The sequence below is a fragment of the Littorina saxatilis genome, linkage group LG8, assembly GCF_037325665.1.
Source record: "Littorina saxatilis isolate snail1 linkage group LG8, US_GU_Lsax_2.0, whole genome shotgun sequence".
NCBI classification, from domain to species: domain Eukaryota; kingdom Metazoa; phylum Mollusca; class Gastropoda; order Littorinimorpha; family Littorinidae; genus Littorina; species Littorina saxatilis.
This window is the reverse complement of record NC_090252.1, coordinates 36,927,556-36,949,930: the sequence shown is the minus strand read 5'-3', so window position 1 is coordinate 36,949,930 and position 22,375 is coordinate 36,927,556. Positions and strand designations below refer to the sequence as shown.

Here is a 22,375-nt window from a genome sequence, read left to right as displayed (position 1 = left end):
TAAGAAATAAGCTCTAAAATTGTCGATCCCGTTTGACAGGACTTCGCCTTCAAAGGTGATTGTGGTGAACCGCCACGCTGTCTGTCTCTGTCTCGCGATTCACCCCGGCGAAGCCGGGTATTCCTCTAGTATATATATATATATATATATAATATATATATATATACTTATACAAATGGGAGTTGGGGCGAACTTGTGTCGCCCTAATATATGAAAATTATGTACTTAGGTGATAGGGCGACGAAAAACGCGTCGCCCTATTGTTTCAGCCCCCATTTGCCTCCCTTGTCTTGATATTCCCCTATCCACTGCGCCATCGCGAACCCCTTCCCATGAACAAACCGGGAAACAGTTTGGAGCTGTTCTTGGATCCATTATAATAGAGATATATGCCCTTCAATTTTGTTTTCATTGGGGAGACTTCCGTAAATGCTACCGTTACGGCGACAACATTAATTATCAAAATAATTAATTATTGGGGAGGATTGTTTTCATCAAATTGTGCACTACATGCTCTGGCCACAGTCAAGATTCTAACTTTGCATGTTCAACATGCTGTGCCATTTCGTTAGTATGCAACAGTTTGTTTAGATCAGTGGTAGCCATATGCACTTTCGTCATTGAAGCAAGAGGGAGATCGAGATGGCATTTTTTTTCCGAAAATTAGAACTCTGGTATTCTAAATTACAAGTATTCAATTTTGTTAACTCTTTTAAATCAAGAAGCTACTAGATATAAATGGAAGCGTCTGGAATCGCTTTGACTAATTTCAGACGAATTTTAAAACGCGTAACTATCATTGTGTGCTTACGTCATCATCATGGCCGACTTGGACCCCACGCTGTCAGTTGCTCCAAGATGAAAGCGACGACATGAGCGAGGAATATGAAATGTAAGTATTTTGATTGATGTATTTTTGCCTGAAATTTAGTGCAGAGTAATCATCCAAGGGTACATTTTCCGTGTAAGCAAGGGTTGAATCGTGTCAACGTTTACGCTTTAAAACCGGTCGTAGATCTATGGGTATAGAAATTCTAGAATCATCTTGATACACTTGATGTTTTACGCCAACAGCCTGAACAGGTCCCAAACTTGGGAATATTCGTTGGCGGATAAGTTGGGGAGAGCACTTGGTGTTTTAATCAGCGGTTAGCAGTTTTCCTCTGAACTCGTTGACCGTTGACGACTGGATCGTGTTGTCATCAAGGTTGTTCCAGTCAATAAGTGAATAACTGTTCTTGTGAAAAAAAAGAGTGCCTGTTTTCTTTCTTTCTTTCTTGGTGGTAGGTAGCCAGCATCAGCATGGTGATGAATCTGCTACGCTTGGGTGATGGTGGTTCCGGTCTATTGCTTGGTCAGGGGTGGAGTTATGAAGAAGTTCAGCGGGGGGGGGGGGGGGGGGGGGAGGTTGGGGGTGGTGGGTCAGTGGAGAGTTGCCAGCCTGGCCTGAAAGGATGGCGCTGTAGCAGTTTCTACAGGCAGGCGGTTCCACTCTGGAATGGTGCGCAGGAAGAATGTTTTCTGCCTGTAGGCTGTCCTAGAGTGGGGGATTTCGTAGGATAGAGCGCGGATCTGCCTAGTCGTGCACTTGGGTGGGCTTGGCTTTGGTGCGTGGTTGCTCTTCACTGCGACAAGGCCGTGGTGGACTTTGTAGAAGGTTGTTAGTCTCGCTCGCCTCCGTCTGCTCTCAAGCCTGTACACTGGTGTTTTAGTACACTCCACAGTAAAGCACTGGCTGTTTCTTGTGATATTTCTGACTGTGGCTGATGATGTAAAGTCTTTGTTCATGGCAATATAATATTTACGCTGCTGTATTATCTATTCGTTATATGATACATGGTTTCATTTACTCTTGCGCCATTGGCGCATAACATCTCAAAATGTAAGAGGTTTTGTTTCTTTTTCCGCAGAACTTTCACGATTTTTTGGGTCTTTAATTGTTGATTATACTTTGATTGTTGCTTGACTTATAATTAGGCACACTAGGGTGATAGTGTAAAGTGTTTTATAACGTAACTTGTTACAGTATTGTGACATGTATACAATATCAACATGAGTGAGGATTGGGATATGTGGCTGTCTCGTGGGAAAGAACTGGGTCTTAAAGAAAAAGACTTAACTGATTTTGTCAGGGAACAGCAACATTTTACCAGAGAAGAACGTAAAGAAAAAAGAGATGCAGAAGCAAAAGAGAGGCAAGAGCATGCTAAGTTTGAGACAGATAGAGAGCTTGCCTGACTAGAAGTCAAAAAAGAAAAAGAGCATGCTAAGTTTGAGGCAGTTTGGCTCGGCTGGAAGTTGAAAAAGAAAGAACAGACTAGGAGTAGGAAAAGCGATATAGACCTTGAAACTGAGAGAGTTAAAAAGGAGAGCTCAGACGGTAAAGGCTGTTCATTCATATACTTCTGTTCCTCACCAATCAAAATTGCCTATGTTTCATGAAAACAAAGACGACATTAATGCGTTTTTGTTTAGGTTTGAAACACATGCTTCGGCGTGCGGCTGGGATGTGGATAAATGGCCTGTCTATTTAGCTGCTTTATTGAAAGGTAGTGCCTTGTCGCTGTATCATTCCATTTCAGGAGAACCAACCCTTTCATGGGGTAAATCCCATCTTCTTCGAAAGTTTCAATGCACAGAGGAGGGTTTCAGAGAGCGTTTCTAAGATGTTCGTCCCGAGGTAGGCGAGTCATTTTTAGCGTTTTTAACCCAGTGTCGTCACTTGCTCAACCGATGGACTGAGTTGTTGGGTATTTCTAACACTACTGAAGGTTTGCAGGACTTCTTCTTATGTTAGCAGATACTTCAGAGTTGTTCAGAAGAATTGACCGTGTTCTTAAGGGAACGTCAGCTGGGTGACGTTTCTGCATTTTGTGAAGCAGCTGAACTTTACCATGAAGCTCATCTCAACAAAACTTTAGCGCGGAAATCAGATGTCTATATTTTCAGTTGGAGTTGCAGACACAAGTCTTGGCGCTTGGAACAATGGTCACGTGGGTGGTTCTCGAGAATATCGGGGAGGCTGATGTTCTTTTTCGGATCGTGGCAGACAACAGTCTTCAGGTGCAGGTCGAGGCGAGTTTCGTGGACAACGCACCAACGGGGCACTGCCCCTGTACCCCGCCAGGGGCCGGTACCCTGGACCCCAACTTTTGCAGGTTTTGGGAATTTTCCAGGTTGCACCCATGGAAATGGTAACCATCAATGGTTTTTCAGGGACAGTACTGAGGGACACAGGGTGCACTACTGCTGGTGTCAAACGGGCTTTAGTTTGTGATGATCAGTTCAAAGGACAGGAACAGCGTTGTCTGTCATTTGGGGGACACATCTGATCTCTGGAGGGGACGCTCACTCAGTCTGGCTCCCCGACTTTACAGTCAATGTCGTAAATAGGGAGCTTACTGTGTAGCGGCCTGCGTCCGTTGGCTCGGAACAGGACCACTACTGAACACCTTCAAAGTGACTCTGCAGCAGTGCAGTGTCATCTTCAGAGGGTAGCCCGCCGCATAAGTCCTAGAAGAAAAGAGGGGGACAAAAAAGTTTCAACTATTTGTATTGTTGGAAAATTAACAGCACAAAATAGACAATATATTTGGATAAATATATGAATTTTTTTTTCTTCTCCTTGACAGACCAAGCTATCCTGTGCGAGCAGCTCAGCTGTTCCAGACTGTTCCATCTCCTCCTCATTCGCTCTTGACTTGGATGCAGACATCATCAATGCCGTCGACAGTTTGGAAGCGGCAGCTTATGAGTCAACCAGCAAAACTCACACAACAACTTTCTTTCCAAACCAGCAAGCTTTTTCAAAGACCCCCACCAAACCAGTGCACCGGGATGTCGCTAACCCTGTGAAACGGAAAAACTCCCGTAGTAGAAAAAAATCTGGTGTCAGTAAGCCAAGCCTTTTTGGTGACTCATTATTTAATGAGTCTTTCACTCCAACACACAGCCCTCGAGACAAGAAGAGGAAGAGCTTGATTGAAGAAAGGGGCAAGTCTGGGCATAACAAAGTACCTCACACTAGTGCACCAGTGCACAAAAGCAAACTTCTATGCCCTGCCTCCCCCAGCCCTGAACTGCATGCACCAGGTGACCATAAACAGCCCAAACATCACATACATGCTGCATCATCTTCTTCTTGTAAATCTAGGCTAGCAAACAGATATGACAATACAACTACAAGTCATCAAGTTAAGGAGCGGGAAGACGAAGTTGAGATTGAGACAGATGTCTCACCTGTTTTGCCTGTCACCAAACCAGCCAGCTTGCAAAGTGGTGGTGGTAACACTGCTGCTAGCGAGAACACAAGGAAACCCTCTAATCAGTCAGAAATCAAAGGACCACACAAGAATGTGTCTTCTGACACTGTGACTGTGAGTATGAGTGTAGATTCTAGTCTACAAGAGAACTCGAGCAAAGAAAATCGTACGCATGCGCCTAACCTTGCACACAAGAGCTCTCCTAGACAGAAACCTCGTCCCAAGTATGTGTCTGCTGTGCAATGTGAAAAGAAAACTTTGGAGAAAACTTGTGATGGATTTACTCAGATAACGGGTAGCAGAAGAGGTGGTGGAGAGCACGAGAAAGATGTCTCTGCTTCTGGTATTGGGGCACACAGAAACTCTTCAACAGGGCTTGTGGTTTTGGCAGCTTTATCACAAAAACCATCCTCCTCTGCAGCATCAAAGAACGCGCCTTTTTCATCAGCTACATTGTCCAAATCTCCACAAGAGATTGGAGGCAGCACAGATGACAAAGCAATCAGCAAGCTATCAGCAGATTCTCACCACAGGCTTAGAGAATCCAGTGTCAGCAGAGTAACACCAAGCAGTGACACAAACTGTGCTGTACACATCAACAGTGTTCAAGTACCACCAACAGACTGTGATCAAGTATCAGATAGCATTGGGAGCCAGAATGCAGGTATGTTTTTGACGAGCTTGCTTGCTTTCCTGAATTAATTGTCATTGGCCTCTCAGCCCCTTTACCTGTAACAGAACTGATTTTCTCTTCGTTCCCTGTCTCCCATGAAAGAAACACATCATTTATCAAATTTGAATTTGAATTTAAAGTGATAATTCATAACCTCTGAATTCTGGATGTCACTTTCAGAATCAAATACTTTTTGTTATAATGACAATTTAAAAGGTGTTTATCTGAGAATGTCTTTTTTGCTGTTACAGAAAGTCTTTCCTTGTCGTCATGGGGACTGCCAGGACCTGTTCTGGAAGCGTACCACAGTCAGGGAATCACAGCCATGTTTCCATGGCAGGCTCAGTGTCTTACCACTGGGAAAGTGCTGAGTAAGTTTGGTGAAGTAACTACTTTTGTGTCTTTACTGCTGAGTGTAAGACACATAACGAGAGCATGTACTGTAGCTTTATAATAATTATGGAGATGAATTTTCATCCTGAAGTTCTTTCACATCCTGAGAGTTGACGCAGAGCTACCATGTCAGATTCTGACTGTTCAATTTACAGAGAATATAAGTTAAGTCCCTCTCAGTCTCAGTTTCACTTTCTTGGTGCACTCTTTAGGTGAAGCAGCTGGAATCAGGCCAGAAAGTGGCGAGTATTTTACTCGCCATGGCAAGTAGAAACATGTATCTTGCGAGTAGAAATGTTCATCTACTCGCCAAATGCAAGTAAAGTTGCTGAAACAAATTGTTGGTTTAGCTAGTAACGTTAGCTCTCTGACTCTGGCTAGTACATTTTCAGAATCACTAGCCAAAGAGGAGTACACCATTTGTTGGACTTTCAGGGCTGTGTGATGAAACAGAACGTCAACGAACAATTGTTCAGCTCTTTGTCAAGTGTTTTGCAACTGTTTCCAATGACGAGGGCTGGAATTTGTCGATTTCATTTGCACCATAATCAAATTCTGCATCTATCCTTTGGACGATGCTTATAGTTTGTACATGTATTATTAATTTGTGTAAGATATCATCTGATAAAAAAAAGAAAAAAGTTATCTCCTGAGACAGTTGTGGTGCTCTGGACCGAGGTGCACCAAGCGAAATGGGTGCCTAACAAAAGAATGAGAACAAACAGCAGGGTCTGATTGGTTGAAATCACAACAAACCTCAATTTCAACCAATCCAACACCGCGGCTGGCTCCCACCCGGTTGGTTACTTTCTCATTCACCTCAGCCCTGGTGTGATGGCTAAGTTTTGTGCGTTGTTATAAGTATAAGACTGTTGGTGAATAAACAATATGCGGACTGTTACAGGTGGTGGCAACCTGGTCTACTCAGCGCCCACAAGCGCCGGCAAGACCATGGTGGCGGAACTCCTCATGCTGAAGAGAGTGCTAGAAACGCGTCGCAAAGCTCTCTTCATCCTCCCCTTTGTCTCTGTCACGCGAGAAAAGATGATCTCGCTCCAGCGCCTGTACCAAGATGCGGGAGTGCGTGTGGGAGGCTTCATGGGGAGTCACAGCCCTGCGGGAGGGTTTCACAGTCTAGATGTGGCCGTGTGTACCATTGAGAAAGGCAACGGCCTGGTTAACAGGCTTATGGAGGAGAATAGAATTGACGAGTTAGGTAGGTTGACAGTCATTATTCCAAATTTAGGCCAAGCAAACTTCTAAGAATGAAACAGGTTAACATGTGTATGACTATGAGTAATTAGATCCAAATGTATAGTTTTGTGAGTAAACAACATAGAGAAAGGCAACAGCTAGGTGAACAGGCTTATGGAGGAGAATAGAATTGACCTGTTAGGTATGTTGACAGTCATTATTCAGGACAAGCAAACTGCAGGAAATTAAAAGTCCAGAGGAATACATGTGTATAGGTTAATAGTTCCAATTTTGTTGTTTTGTCAAAAACAAAACAAACAAAAACATACATGAACGGATAAGGCCAAATATAGCACAAAGGTAGCCTGGCTAATTTATCATAAATTAATGGGTCATTTTTAAACTCAATGAGCCAGTCTATTCAACCGTAACAAATAGCCAGACTGACAAGTCATTTTGGAGTTTCATGCATCAACACTTTCTGGCCCGAATAAAAAGTTTGCCCTGCATTTGTAATGATTCTGTAAAACTGTCAGATAGTTTGATTTGGTTGGAGCATTTAGTATAGAACAAATTCAGTCAATGAAAATAGCCGTTCAAGACTGAAGGAAAATTGAGTGTAATAAGTCATATGATTCTGTGGTCAGTCATACCTTTAAAGTAGATTGACTATTTGCAGGTGTTGTGGTCATTGACGAGCTGCACATGGTGGGCGACTCAAACAGGGGGTACCTGCTGGAACTCTTGCTGACCAAAATTTGCTACATGGCGCGCAGGTGTGTATCTGTGGCAGGCTTCTGTATTGACTTCATTCATCTTGAAATTATTTCTGATTTGACAAGCAGCAAGACAAGCTGTATCAAAACTGTGCTGTCTTTTTGTGCTTCGGAGTCAGTTGTAGGTTTTGCTGGGACAGTATTTTGAGCATAATGATTCTGAATGCAGTTATGTCTCTCTTTTTATTTGCTAGATTATTTTACTTTGTAGTTCTTTGTCAATTCTTTTTTTTCTTCCCCTTCCTGAATGGGAATGGGATTGTCTTGTTGGTGATTTTTCTTCTGTTTAATTATGTAGATATTTTCAATCATTCCTTTTAGTTCATATTCTCATGAGAATCACTTGGTAAGTGAACGTCCTTCGGTCTGATTATCCAGCTACTCTCTATCATTTCACATTCCTTTTAGTTTATATTCTCATGAGCATCACTTGGTAAGTGAATGTCCAGCTGAAAATTGAACTCATCTTAACTTCCAGATCAAAAGAGACAAGTAAGCATCCAATTCAAGTGATCGGCATGAGCGCCACCCTTCCCAACCTTGATCTTCTGGCTACATGGTTAGACGCCAACCTGTTCCACACCGACTTTCGCCCCGTCCCACTCACCGAGCACATCAAGGTCGGCACCACCATCTACGACCAGGCCATGACCAAGGTCAGGGACATTGAGGTCAAGGCTACTTTTCAAGGTATGGTATGGGGATTCCCACTTTCACATGGACGGAAATCCGGAAAGTGATGTTTTTTTGGCCTTTACCAGCGAGGAGAGGCCACAAAATCACCTTTAAAATGCCCAGACCTGGGCGGCCTCTGGACCCCTGCCTCTTACTTTGGAGTCAGTTTATTTGTTCCTGCTTTCATGCAGGGACAGATTTTGACACATTGCACGCACACACTCATTTGCCAGGAAAAGTGAGAGAAAATACCCCACTGAGAAACAACAAGACAGCAGGAATGATAAGGAAAGTAAAATAATGAACTTTGAAACAGCTTTGATCCTTTCCTTTGAGCAGTTGTGTTTCACAACTTGTCATCAGAGGACTTCTACATTTTGCCATACATTTGTCTTGTGAAGTTAGCATGGGGGGCAGGTAGCATATCGCACTTAACTGAGCTCCTTACAAACAATTTCAGCATTCATTTCTCATTTAAAGGTGATGAGGATCACATCATTCCACTGTGCCTGGAGACCATACTGGACGGCCATGCTGTCTTGATCTTCTGCCCGACCAAAGTGTGGTGTGAGAAAATGGCGGAGAAGATTGCCAGGGAGTTGTATGGCATGATGAAGAACCCTGCAGCTCTGGCAGCTTACACAGGAGAAACTGGTGAGTCATCATTTCTTTCACAGGAGGCTACAAACAAAACAAGCACCCACAACAAACCAAACAAACGAAAGCGGAAGGAATGGGAGCAGTCAAAACAGAGATACCTTGTGCGGGAGAGTTTTGCTATCTGGTACATCGATTAATTTGAAGGAATTATTGCAGAGTGATTTGTTTTCCACATGAAGGAATCATTAAAGACTGGCTTGTTGGATTGATTTATACTTTTTGAGTCACTTGAGAAAAAGTGACTCTATGTAATCGGTCAGTGTTAGTCTGTCCGGCCGGCCGTCCGTCCGTAGACACCACCTTAACGTTGGACTTTTCTCGGAAACTATCAAAGCGATCGGGCTCATATTTTGTTTAGTCGTGACCTCCAATGACCTCTACACTTTAACGATGGTTTCGTTGACCTTTGACCTTTTTCAAGGTCACAGGTCAGCGTCAAAGGAAAAATTAGACATTTTATATCTTTGACAGGAAACTATCAAAGCGATCGGGCTCATATTTTGTTTAGTCGTGACCTCCAATGACCTCTACACTTTAACGATGGTTTCGTTGACCTTTGACCTTTTTCAAGGTCACAGGTCAGCGTCAAAGGAAAAATTAGACATTTTATATCTTTGACAAAGTTCATCGGATGTGATTGAAACTTTGTAGGATTATTCTTTACATCAAAGTATTTACATCTGTAGCCTTTTACGAACGTTATCAGAAAAACAAGGGAGATAACTAGCCTTTTCTGTTCGGCAACACACAACTTAACGTTGGGCTTTTCTCGGAAACTATAAAAGTGACCGGGCTCAAATTTTATGTGAACGTGACTCATTGTGTTGTGAATAGCAATTTCTTCCTGTCCATCTGATGCCTCATATAATATTCAGAACTGCGAAAGTGACTCGATCGAGCGTTTGCTCTTCTTGTTATAGATTGACTTACTGACTGACACTGACAGACAATGTGTAAGGAAATGAGAAGAATTAGAAGAGGTAGAAAGAGTTAAAGGAACTCTACCATGAAGCTTGCTGCAGAAAATCACCTTGACATTTCTCTCTCGGTTTGTGATTTGTTGTTGTTGTTATGTGTTAATGTTTGTCTGTCATCTCGTTATATCTCCTGATTAATCATTGTCGCTTACCTCCAGTATGTGTTTGTGTGTATCCCACATTCTAGGCTTTCTAAAGGCATTAGATATGACTCGACTGTTCATTGGCAGGCGGCTCTGCAAAACTATGTTCTATTAAAAAGTATACTGCCGAGCTACCGGCACGGTTGGCCTAGTGGTAAGGCATCCGCCCCGTGATCGGGAGGTCGTGGGTTCGAACCCCGGCCGGGTCATACCTAAGACTTTAAAATTGGCAATTTAGTGGCTGCTCTGCCTGGCGTCTGACATTATGGGGTTAGTGCTAGGACTGGTTGGTCCGGTGTCAGAATACTGTGACTGGGTGAGACATGAAGCCTGTGCTGCGACTTCTGTCTTGTGAGTGGCGCACGTTATATGTCAAAGCAGCACCGCCCTGATATGGCCCTTCGTGGTCGGCTGGGCGTTAAGCAAACAAACAAACAAACAAACAAACAAATACTGCCGAGCTTGCTGCCCATGGTATTTCTCCATCAATGTATGACTGTTTTATGTTGTAGGTTTTGTGAAGGCCTCAGAGATGACACGACTACCCATCGACCAGGGAGCTCTGCGCAACGTCCTGGAACAACTGGGACGCAGTGCTGTGGGTGTGGACCCTATGCTGGGCAAAGTCATTCAGTACGGAGTGGCTTACCACCACGCAGGTACAGCAGCAGTTATAAACACATGTCTACTTCTTTATATGTGTGGTGATGATGAGGGAGATTAGCCCTATAGCAGCTGTTAATAGGGTTTGTTTCTCTCTTTGCTTTGACCATCTTGAAGTCATCCCAGTCACATTTTGAAATAAGTAACAGCATCAGTTATTTTTTGTCTGTTGTGTCTTTTGTCAGTCCACAAAAGGCCCATAGGTCAAGGTTGTGAGTGGTTGTTTGTTTTTTGTCCTGAAATAGACATTCCAACGATTTAACCTTTCCTGTCTCTATGCTTGATTTTCTGAATGTTATTTTAAACATATGAAATTGAGGCAAGTTGAGAACGTGATCAACAGTATTTTAAAACTTTCTCACAGAAGATTCTGTGCCATTTGACACAAACTTGCTTGATATGCCAGAATCTCTTTCCAGGTCTGACGTTTGACGAGCGTGACATCGTTGAAGGAGCGTTCCGACAAGGTCTACTGAAGATTCTGGTGGCCACGTCTACCTTGTCTTCAGGGGTCAACTTACCTGCCCGACGTGTGATCGTGAGGTCACCCATGTTTGGTGGCCGTGCTATGGACACCCTTTCCTACAAACAGATGGCTGGTCGAGCTGGAAGGAAGGGGGTTGACACGGAAGGTAAGATCCGTGCTACTTTGTTTTGATATATGCAGTCAGAAATATTCACATTACTGCAGAATGTGTTTGTAATTTGTTCGTTTTAGGAGTGTTCACAGTTAGGATTTGACATTACATTGTTAGATCCTTGCGGCAAAAGCAAAAGAAAAATGGAAAAGTAGAGAATAAGTTTCCTCACTTTTGAATACAGTATTTCCATCAGGGGGGCAGGAGTGTGCATGGAACAATATTACAAGCGCTAGTTTGCATTGCCTGTCTTTGAACAACCTGGAGATACCCATTAAAACTAAAAAAGAGAAAACTAGGTTTCTCCTCAAAGTCAAAGACACTTCATTATAATTCTGTCTTATCTCAACCAATGTGGATCTGGTAGCGTAGTAGCTAGAACAATGGACTTGGCTTACAGGACAGGCACTGGTCAACTTTATGTAATGAATCAAAAATGGTATCCATGTCCAACCCCTGTGTCCCTCTGTGGCACGCAAAAGAGCTTTGTACTTCTGCCAGAAGTATATGTGGCTGATTACACCTAAACAACCACACATGCTTGACCACACGCGACCTCAAATTAAAGCAGTTACATGTACTATAGTTGTTGTTCTCGGTATCTTCAAGGTATTTTCTCACGTTGTGCGCAGTTTTAAGCCATAGAAATGAAACTAAGGGAGTTGTGATGCATTTTTGAAGAGCTAACGATCGAAAGTGAAAGTAGCCGGATTCCTGTCACATCCGATCATGTCGGACTTGATTTTAGAACACACGCGACCTCAAACCAAAGCAATTTAGATGTAATATTTTTTTTCTATGATCTACACAATATTTTCTCACGTTGTACCAAGTGTGAAGCCATATAAATAAAAATAAGGGCGTTATGATGCATTTTCGAAGAGGCAGAGAGCGAAAGTTGGCACCGGATGGTTGTCACAACCGATCATTATACGACTTGTTTTTAGAACATGCGCGACCTCAAACTAAAGCATTTACATGTCATATTTTTGTTGATCTGGTATTTGTCCCTGATTGCTGAGACACACATGAGTTTCTGGCTTGTAACTTGTGTGTTTTACATATTCTGTTTGGCTAAAATGTTCTCTTTTAAACATTGTGGTGGGGGTTTCCATTCATGATTGAATCACTGTGAGTGTGCTCAATGAATGAGTGTTGTTAAAACACACTTGTCTTGTGCCTTTACTATCATGTGGTGTTTTTGTGCATTCTGGTAACATTTTGTGAGGGGTACGGTGTAAATCACTAAATGTGTGTCTGGTTGGAAGTGTACGTACTGTCTTTGTACAATTTAGGTGATTCTCGGTACAATTTACATTTAAACATGCTTTGCATTTCAAAATGACACAAAACAGTGCAGTTCAGTGTTGAGAAAAGTGTGTTTTTCTTTTGTGTGAAATAAGGCTGATTTCTTTTGTGTGTGTGTGTGTGCATGTATTTAGTTCTTGTGGTGATTAATCTAACGACTTCTGCAATTTTGCATGTTGTCTTATGCTTTTTGGTGCAAACTTATGGTTTTGTGAGCAAAATCTTATGGTGAGAGTCCACAAGAGCTTGACAGGTATGCTTACTGTGCCTTTAACATGAGCAATTGCCCCTTTACCCTTCCTGTTTAGGCTTCAATTTTTGTTTTCCTTCTGAACAAAAATGGGGAACAAGTTTAGGGGTGGGGGGTAAAGAATAGGGTCGGTCGGGATACCGTAAACAGACTATTTTTCTATCAACTGATCTTCTGGCCCCTAGCTTCCCAGATGGTCTGTGAGCGTGACACATTTTAAAGTTTAGGGGGAGTGTGCATGTGCGTAGTCTCAGACAAAATCTGAATGCTTTTACCTTCTCTTTCTCACAGATGCTACAGCCTCACACATGACAAAGCAGCAGGCAAAAGCAGCCCGGTTAATTACCAGATCACATGACAAATAGCACACAGTAGCCCCTAACACATGTGGCTGTTTGTTTTTATCAGCTGTAGCATGGCAAACATTTTCCTTGGACTATCATATCCAAAGAAATGTGACATTGCAAGGTCAAGGTCATGGATGGGGTTTGGGTAATGTAAGGGTGCTATCCATATTTGTTTTGTTTGATGTGAAACATCAAACTGCTCAACATTTTAGTGTACCATTTTGAGTAACCACGAGCTGTAATGACCTAAATTATTCAAGGTCAGGGTGATGTCAATGTCAGTATCGTCAAATAGAGCAAGTGAGTCATCCGTGGTGCAATTCATGAAGTTGGACTGAGAGGTCAGTCTTGGACTACGACTGCCAGTCCTTGAGTCGTAGTCCAAGACTGACCTCTCTGTCCATTTTCATGAACAGCACCGAAGGGCTTGGCCATTGTAGTTGTTTGAATGTGCTCACCTTTTGGGTGCATGACATATGTTTTATGATCGTGACTCTCTCAAGACTTTGTTTTCAGAATTATGGAAGTTTCTACTGAATTAGTGCTGAAACTCTTCGGAAAAGTTTAATTCTTAGACATACATTTTTTAAGCAGGAGGGTCTTGATTTGGCTCTTACGAGTCCTTAAACAAAACTTGAAACTTGAGTGGTTAAACAAACCCAATCAACAGTGACAGAATGTGACTAAGAATGTGACTAAACTTCATTTCACAAAAGCAGATTCTTGCAATCAGAAAAGCTCCCATGGGGTCGCCATCATGTTTCCACAGAGCTACCCCACCCCTTTACTTCTCTTCTTTTGTCTTATTTCTGCCTTACCAGTCCTTTCACCTATATTTCCTTCCAAGAAAACTCTCCCTACTATTCCCTGCAGTTTTCCAGTTCCTTTCTTGTTGTCTTATTTCTACCTGACTGGATCCATCACCTTTATTTCACTTACCAAAAGTCTTCTTTTCCACATCCTTATTTCTCTGCCCCCCGCATGTCGTAAGAGGCGACTAACGGATTCTGTTTCTCCTTTTACCCTTGTTAAATGGTTCTTGTATAGAATATAGTCAATGTTTGTAAAGATTTTAGTCAAGCAGTATGTAAGAAATGTTTAGTCCTTTGTACTGGAAACTTGCATTCTCCCAGAAAGGTCATATACTACGTTGCAAGCCCCTGGAGCAATTTTTTGATTAGTGCTTTTGTGAACAAGAAACAATTAACAAGTGGCTCTATCCCATCTCCCCCCTTTCCCCTATCCCATCTCCCCCCTTTCCCTCGTCGCGATATAACCTTCGTGGTTGAAAACGACGTTAAACACCAAATAAAGAAAGAAAAGAAAGCAATCAGAAAATCTTGGTCTGTGAAGAATGCAGATGTGTGAACCTACTGTGAAGGTACTGTGGATCTGTAAGTGGTTCCATGTGATATAAAGTCATGACTTTGTTTAACCCCTTCAGTGCCATGTTTGCATGCTCTGTGTGGAGAAAGTGAAAGTACATATTTCATAGGCCGGAGAATTTCTCGTCTTGTAGTCATACCGGAAGCACACTGAGGACCGAGTAATTATCATGCTGGGTCAGTGAAGGGGGTAAAATTGTTTATAAATTATGTGACCAAGAATTTTTCTGTTATGTTGCAGATTCCAAACACAACGCTGCCGATACTGTGGGGGGGATTGAAGAAGACTCCACACCAAATGATGCCGACTGTGCGGTCAACACACCAAATGATGGCGACTGTGCGGTCAACACACCAAATGATGGCGACTGTGCTGTCAACACACCAAATGATGGCGACTGTGCGGTCAACACACCAAATGATGGTAACTGTGCTGTCAACACACCAAATGATGGCGACAAGGGTGGTGAGCGGAGAGGGAAAAAACCGAACAATTTTCTCAAACTCTACTTTGCCTGAGAAAGAGAAAATTACACTTGTCAAGACAAAGGTGTTCAATGAAAGAAACAAATACAGGAATAAGGCCAAATTTGACACTTTTTGAGTCGCTTGCGAAGCAAAAAGTATGCCTATGTATTCGCTCTCCATCGTCTGTCTCTCTCGTGGACAGCTTTAACGTTTGTCTTTTCACGATGACCATGAACACTAGAAACTTGGCATGATACAATACAATACAATACAATACAATACAATAACTTTATTAATCTCTAAAAGAGAAATTACATTGCTGAGCGTTTGTGTCCGTAATAATAACATACATAAAACATTCAAAATAAACATTTGTTCTTTGTCCTGAGAAAATATAGCACATTGGTTATCACATAAGAAAGTATATTAAAATCATTAGATCCTGGTCGGCAGCCTCCTGAGGATGAAAGTTCACTGTCGGAGCAAAATCGTGGCGGAAAGTCAGGAAGGAAATACAATGTTTGGAACATGCGAGATGAACAGGAAGTCTCTCGTTTCTTTAGTGTCTATATCAAGGCACATGGGGTTGGCAGTAAAGGATCTTTGCCAGGGGTAGTTGAAGTCAAGAAGTTCCTCACAGAGCACCCAATTTTCTCAAACTCTACTTTGCCTGAGAAAGAGAAAATTACACTTGTCAAGACAAAGGTGTTCAATGAAAGAAACAAATACAGGAATAAGGCCAAATTTGACACTTTTTGAGTCGCTTGCGAAGCAAAAGGTATGCCTATGTATTCGCTCTCCATCGTCTGTCTCTCTCGTGGACAGCTTTAACGTTTGTCTTTTCACGATGACCATGAACACTAGAAACTTGGCATGATACAATACAATACAATACAATACAATACAATAACTTTATTAATCTCTAAAAGAGAAATTACATTGCTGAGCGTTTGTGTCCGTAATAATAACATACATAAAACATTCAAAATAAACATTTGTTCTTTGTCCTGAGAAAATATAGCACATTGGTTATCACATAAGAAAGTATATTAAAATCATTAGATCCTGGTCGGCAGCCTCCTGAGGATGAAAGTTCACTGTCGGAGCAAAATCGTGGCGGAAAGTCAGGAAGGAAATACAATGTTTGGAACATGCGAGATGAACAGGAAGTCTCTCGTTTCTTTAGTGTCTATATCAAGGCACATGGGGTTGGCAGTAAAGGATCTTTGCCAGGGGTAGTTGAAGTCAAGAAGTTCCTCACAGAGTCGCTTGCGAAGCAAAAAGTATGCCTATGTATTCGCTCTCCATCGTCTGTCTCTCTCGTGGACAGCTTTAACGTTTGTCTTTTCACGATGACCATGAACACTAGAAACTTGGCATGATACAATACAATACAATACAATACAATAACTTTATTAATCTCTAAAAGAGAAATTACATTGCAGAGCATAGCAAAGCATGCGGTACAACGATCTCGTGCGAGCTGCACAAGCCAAGGTTCGAAGTTCTCGCGATGTTCAAAGCATAACAAATAGCGTGTCTCGCGAGAGCTGCTCAGATACCGACTAATATCAACTGATCAATTTATCGTCTTCTTCGCTTGCTGTGGATGTCCGTATTTAGCAGGTATATGACTTATTATGGACCCAAAATACGTGTCCGCGTCCGTAATGCCGAGGTGGCCGTAACGTACAGGTGTTTTACAGTGTAAAGCAGTCCGTGCCGAGACTGACTGTCCGTATTCTGCGAGTGTCCGCTAAGTCCAGTGACCGTATTTGACAGTTTTCACTGTACTACACAAACTCACAATTTTTCATTTTACTCCACAACACTGGACTTTAGAGATCCTTTCTAAACGGTATGTAGTTTTCCTTTACATTGGCAGTCTTCAGACCTGGTTACTGTACGAAATTTGCGTACAATCTTACGAAATTGAAGACCGCTGTACGATTATACGCCAGACATTAAAATCATACGCAAAAAACAACAAAAAAATTATTAAAAAAACAAAAATTAAAAAAAAAAAAGGTATATGGGCGCTTTTCAAAATAGTAAGAATTTTCAGACAGATGAATTTTTCAAAATGACTTTAATCAAATCAACTTTCTTGTGAGTTAGAATGATTAAGGAAACATTAAAGTATTCAAAACACAAAATGGGCACTCTTTGTCTAAAACAGTGGAGAAGAAAAAAATAATTAATGAAAATAAACAAGGAAAAAATGTCAGTGGTGTTACCATGTTTTGAATTTTTTTTTATCAAACAAAATAAGGCGATATCATACTGATTTGCATATGGATTGAAGAGCCTAAAGATGATCTCCCAATTGATCATGATTGAACATGTATCGCTGCACTGAAATATCAGGTTTCAGAGCATAAATGTGCCTTTCGCTCTGATTTACTGTTTTTTTATCATTGTCTTTCACACGGAGCAGATGAAGGAGTGATAAAATTTTTACGATTATTTTTTTGTGTATGCTTTGGACTTAAAGGCATAAACACAAAGCATTGTACTGATTAAAATGTCCAAGGAATTATGGACAAAAATTAAAAAATAGCATGGTAACACCACTGACATAGCGGTAACACCACTGACAGTCGGTAACACCACTGACAATCATCATACAAAAATTGAATTTATTATAAATTGGAAATAAGATACTTGTCACCATGAACATTCATTATGAATTTGAAACCCAAAAGAGACTTCTGATAAAGTGAAATTATCATAACTTTAACTATTCAGAGGTACATTCATTGTAGGCAACAGTGAAACAAATTACTTTTGGTAACACCAATGACATAAACACCATTCATTAAAGAATTTGTAATGAGATTTCAAGAACAACACAATTTATCAGTAATGCTCATGTTAAAACTGAACACTGACATTGTTTTGAACAGGTTTTATGCATAAATGTCACAAACTTATTCCAAAAAGGTAACAAAACTTGACATTAGTAACACCACTGACAGTTGGTAACACCGCTGACAACTGGTAACACTAATGGCATACTGACATCATCGTTATGCCATTTTCACAACTTGAACATAAATGTAGCACATTGCAAATGCACATGGTTAATGCGACAGCTCAAATAATTGTTCCAAACAGATTACAAGCACAAACAGAAAACTTAGGGGGGAAAATGCAAGCAAATACAACATGACAATAAAGAAAAAAGTAACAGGCAGTAATACAAATGAGATATGCTTGCATCCATCTCATTTCATTTCTTTCCTGGGCACAAAAGAAAGTTACAGTAATATGTGCACCTGCACTCTTCAGGCAGCGTTTCTTGACAGAATGCATGGCAGTAATAAAAAAGGCTTGGTAGTAGAAAAATGAACAATGTCTTGCGGTGCATTTGATACCAGAACCTCGTCAAGTTGACAATACCCTTGCAGAAAATCATATGCTTCAAGCCTTCAACTTTCCCACCACCGCTCTCCATATTGCCTCATCAACTGAAAACTGGTCTGCTGCATTGCTAGTACGAACAGGCTGTGGGATGACGGCCAGAATTTTGTCATGGTCATACCAACAGAGATCTTGGTATGTTTTGGGCCAGAAGAAAGTGTTAGTAAATCCCTTGCCCACCGCATTCATACAGTCTACATAGACCTCTTCACCATCAACCTCCACAACCACCCCAGGATACGGCTTTCGCTTTCTGGGTCTGCATCTCTCCTTTGTCGGTAACGACGCTGTTTTTCAGCAGCAGATAGGGCCATGACTGCGGTATATACGCCAGCTCCTAAGACAAAAGTGTACATACTTAGCATGTGTTTGTTATAATGCATGCTACAATTGATATAACATGATATATAACTTGCAATGTATAGCTCCACGCTACATAAAGTACCAGCAACTACTTCTTTAAGCATCCTGCCCAGTCCCTAGCATCCTCTTTCCCATGTATGCATTCCAGTAGTCTTTTCAATTAACGTTGCCCGTCTCTGCTGTGTGAAATACACCAAAAAGACCTTCGAATGTCAGTGGTGTTACCATTCTGTCAGTGGTGTTACCCTACAGCATGGTAACACCACTGACGGTAACACCACTGACAAAATGAAGTTTAAAAAATAATGACTGCTCCCCCAAGCATGCGTGATCCAAAGTTCTTGCACCATGTGGAAGTGGTTTACTAATACCACTAACTGAGCTATCAGTTTCTCCCCTGAGTGTGTTTTATTGCAACTGCACCTAGTAACACCACTGACAATATTTACAAACATACCCTTACCTGCTTCGCTTCCAAAGGCTTGTAAATGGTCCACAGCTCACAGTGCCGGCTTTCTCTGCATTCAAGTTATGGAGGGTAAAGGGAAGGAGCTCTCAGCGAATATAAAGATGGATAGCAAGGGGGGAAACCAATGTTTTCCACCAAACTTGTGTGATGGTAACACCACTGACATGAAACCGTGGGACAATGATTTTTTCATCTTCAGTTTATTTTTTCTGTCATTCTGTTGGCAGAAAGGGGTAAATAGAATTTGAAATGTAAAGTTCATGGATAAATAACCTTAAAAATAATTTTTCTGGACAGCCTGAATTTTTTTTCAAGAATTTTATGGACAGTTCAAGTTTACCATGTTTTACGTGGGACAGCTATTTTTAGCCACCCACTCGATATTGTATGGACAATAGTAATAATCAAAAGCAATATTTGATAAAAAAAGTTAGACCCCACTTCTTGTACAATGGTTGCTCTTTACGATAAAACAATTTGCATCGAGAAATACTGATACGTTTATTGGTAAGATTTTATGAAAGTACAGGGACAAGAAAATTCTTACTTTTTTGAAAACCACCCATATAAGTCTGAAGAGGACTGTGTGAGCCTAGAAAGCAATGTGTAAAGAGGACTGTATGAGACCAGAAAATACTGACCAGTGCAGTGACAGAAATGAAGGGCTGACTCAATACTGCTGACAGCAACTGATGCAAATTTTCCTCAGAGGTCAAAAATAAAAATTATGTTTTTCTATCATTTGTTTTGTGTCACATTTTCAAATATCTAATAGTGTATGGGGTTTTTTTTCTCCACAAAAATGTTTTAATTTACTTTCAGCACAAATTCTTTCTTACATGTATTTACAGTCTTTAAATAATGGGGTTTGAGGGGGGAATAAAGCACAGTGTGTATCGCGAGAATGAATTGTACACCTTAAAATTCTGATTGTACACATTTTTAGCCTCATTTGTACACCAGGAAATTTTGGTGGTAATCAGGTCTGAGTCTTTATGGAAATAATGTTTTGCACTTTCTGTTTTGACCTGAGCTACATTGCTCACTGCAAACAAGTATAACAGTATTTCTTTCTTTTTTTTTAACACACACAGGTATAGGACTGTACAATCATGTACCTTGGAATGTTTTGTGAACTTAATGACGTATTTGTTGCTATTTTGTTTAAACGTCATACTGGCCTACTTCCCTGACAGTTCGCACATTCTTGAAGCTCAGTAGAAAAAGTCAAACCATGTTCTTTATGAAATTATGAGGTGTCATGTGGTGATGTTGATTCGTGCACGCAAGTCTAAAGAAAGTCTGGCCACAGAATCTTCCAGTTTTGTTGATTTCAGACTGCTATTGTTTCCTTTTGGAAATGTTCTTGTGAGGTGACTTTTGACTTCAAGCTTGTACTCTGCAAGACACTCGTATATATTGCTTTGAGGACATAGGTCCCATGCTGTATACTGAAATGTTTTTGTCCATCTGCATAATTTTCAATCTCTATGCTGTTGCCACCCCCAACCACCTGCCCCCAATCAAAGCATATGACAGATCATGGTTGCATGTTCGAATAACTCATTGTGGTTTTGGGGATTTTGTTCTAGGAAACAGTCTCCATGACTGGGCCTGAACAGGGCATTGGCAGAATGTGCATGCATGCACGAGTGTGTCTTCCACATGTATTGTGGACCGGATGTGTGTGCACGCATGCATGAGTTTTCTATGTGTATTGTGGCTGTGTGTACATGCGTGCATGAGTTTGAGTCTTACACAGACCTGGGAACCCATACGATTTGGCCGTATTTTGTACGCTTAGTTTCATAAAATACGATCGGTAAAAAAATCCGCTCATTGGGCCTTAACCACTACGCCACCGTGTTGCAGTAACTTAAACAAGCAGGGAACAAACTATAGGAAATTAATTCTTCAACAGTGTCTTGCAGTGCTATAGCTGTTTAGTAAAATACACAAGTTTTTTTTTTAAGTACTCCAGGTGCATTTTAGGGGTTCCCAGGTCTGCTTACACATTTATTGTGGGTGTGTGTGCACGCATGAGTGTGACCCACAATACACGTGGAAGACGCACACTCGTACAGTATGCGTGCATACACACACACACACACAATATAGCTGTTATATTTTTGTTTCCGATTTGTAGTTTTTGACTCACTTGTGAACCAGAGTGAGTCTATTGAGTTCATATTGAATTCTTTCTTGAATAAAACCGAGGAATGCTGTTGAAACTATATCTTGACTCTTTACTGCTTGGTTTGTATTTTCCTTTCTTCTCTCCATCTGGCCTTTCATTCTTTCTGTACATGTTTTGTGTGGCGGGGTAAAAACGGTCATACACGTAAAAAATCTACTCGTGCTAAAAACATGAGTGAACGTGGGAGTCCCAAGCCAAAGAACGAAGAAGGTCTAAAACTGTGCATGTTTATAGACGACACCTTTATGAATTGTATGGCACCAAAAAGGTAAAACGGACAGATTGAACTCATTTCATTTAGAACGCTAATATCTCTGGAAAGTGAGATTCCCAAAATAGTCTTGTTTTTCATGCAGACTGACAGATTTCACTTAAGACATTAGTGTGCACACAAAATTAAGGATTAAAACAAGAACCCAAAAGAAGCTTTTCAAACAAAGCCGTAAATTTCACACACATGGAACACTGGCTTGCTGTTAGACTGCACTTGAAAGTTTATTTTAAACGCAAATATTTCACAAAAGGCACAAGTACACCGATGCAATTACAACTAGAAATATGTTTCACAGACTGCAAACTGACTGGGAACACAAACAAACAATCAAACGCAGAAAACAAGTCGGCAAATAAAAGGCTTGGTGGTAAAATGATCCTTGGTTAAAGTTATAGAAATATTTCGGTCAGAGGCCTTCAGCCTCTATGAAGAAGACCTGTGGCCGAAACATTTGTAAAAATTTTACTAAGGATCATTTTACCACCAAGGTACTTGCCTTTTTATTCAGTGTTCTTTTTACCTGATCCTGCAGTCAACATTTCATTGAATCAAGTCGCCTTAAATTGAGAAAAAATGAATGCCAGACTGTCGACTTTTTAATTCAATGCTCAATGTGCATCATCATTATTATGAGCCAGAATCCGGTTTATTATCAAGGTACAATATAGAAAAAAATAAAATACCATTTTAAATACCATTGATTTGCCATCAATATGCTGTTACAAAAAAAACACACTTTTATCACCCACATGCCCCTATGACTTTTAGTATTAACCTTTCAGCAATAACGTCAAAACAAAAAGATATCAAAAGGGTGAAAGGGGTTATATGCGTAGT

At 41.0% G+C, this 22,375-nt stretch overlaps 1 protein-coding gene across 1 annotated transcript; it reads left to right on the top strand.

Annotated features, from left to right (window-relative positions):
• Positions 1-181: 181 nt before the first annotated feature.
• LOC138973427 (DNA polymerase theta-like) lies at positions 182-21,301 on the top strand. Its single transcript, XM_070346145.1, has 10 exons — positions 182-892; positions 3,633-4,926; positions 5,187-5,306; positions 6,233-6,544; positions 7,202-7,298; positions 7,777-7,988; positions 8,454-8,627; positions 10,266-10,412; positions 10,836-11,048; positions 14,586-21,301. Exons 2-10 carry the CDS (start codon positions 4,383-4,385, stop codon positions 14,861-14,863), a joined length of 2,097 nt encoding a protein of 698 aa, XP_070202246.1. The 5' UTR covers positions 182-892; positions 3,633-4,382; the 3' UTR covers positions 14,864-21,301.
• Positions 21,302-22,375: the final 1,074 nt, after the last annotated feature.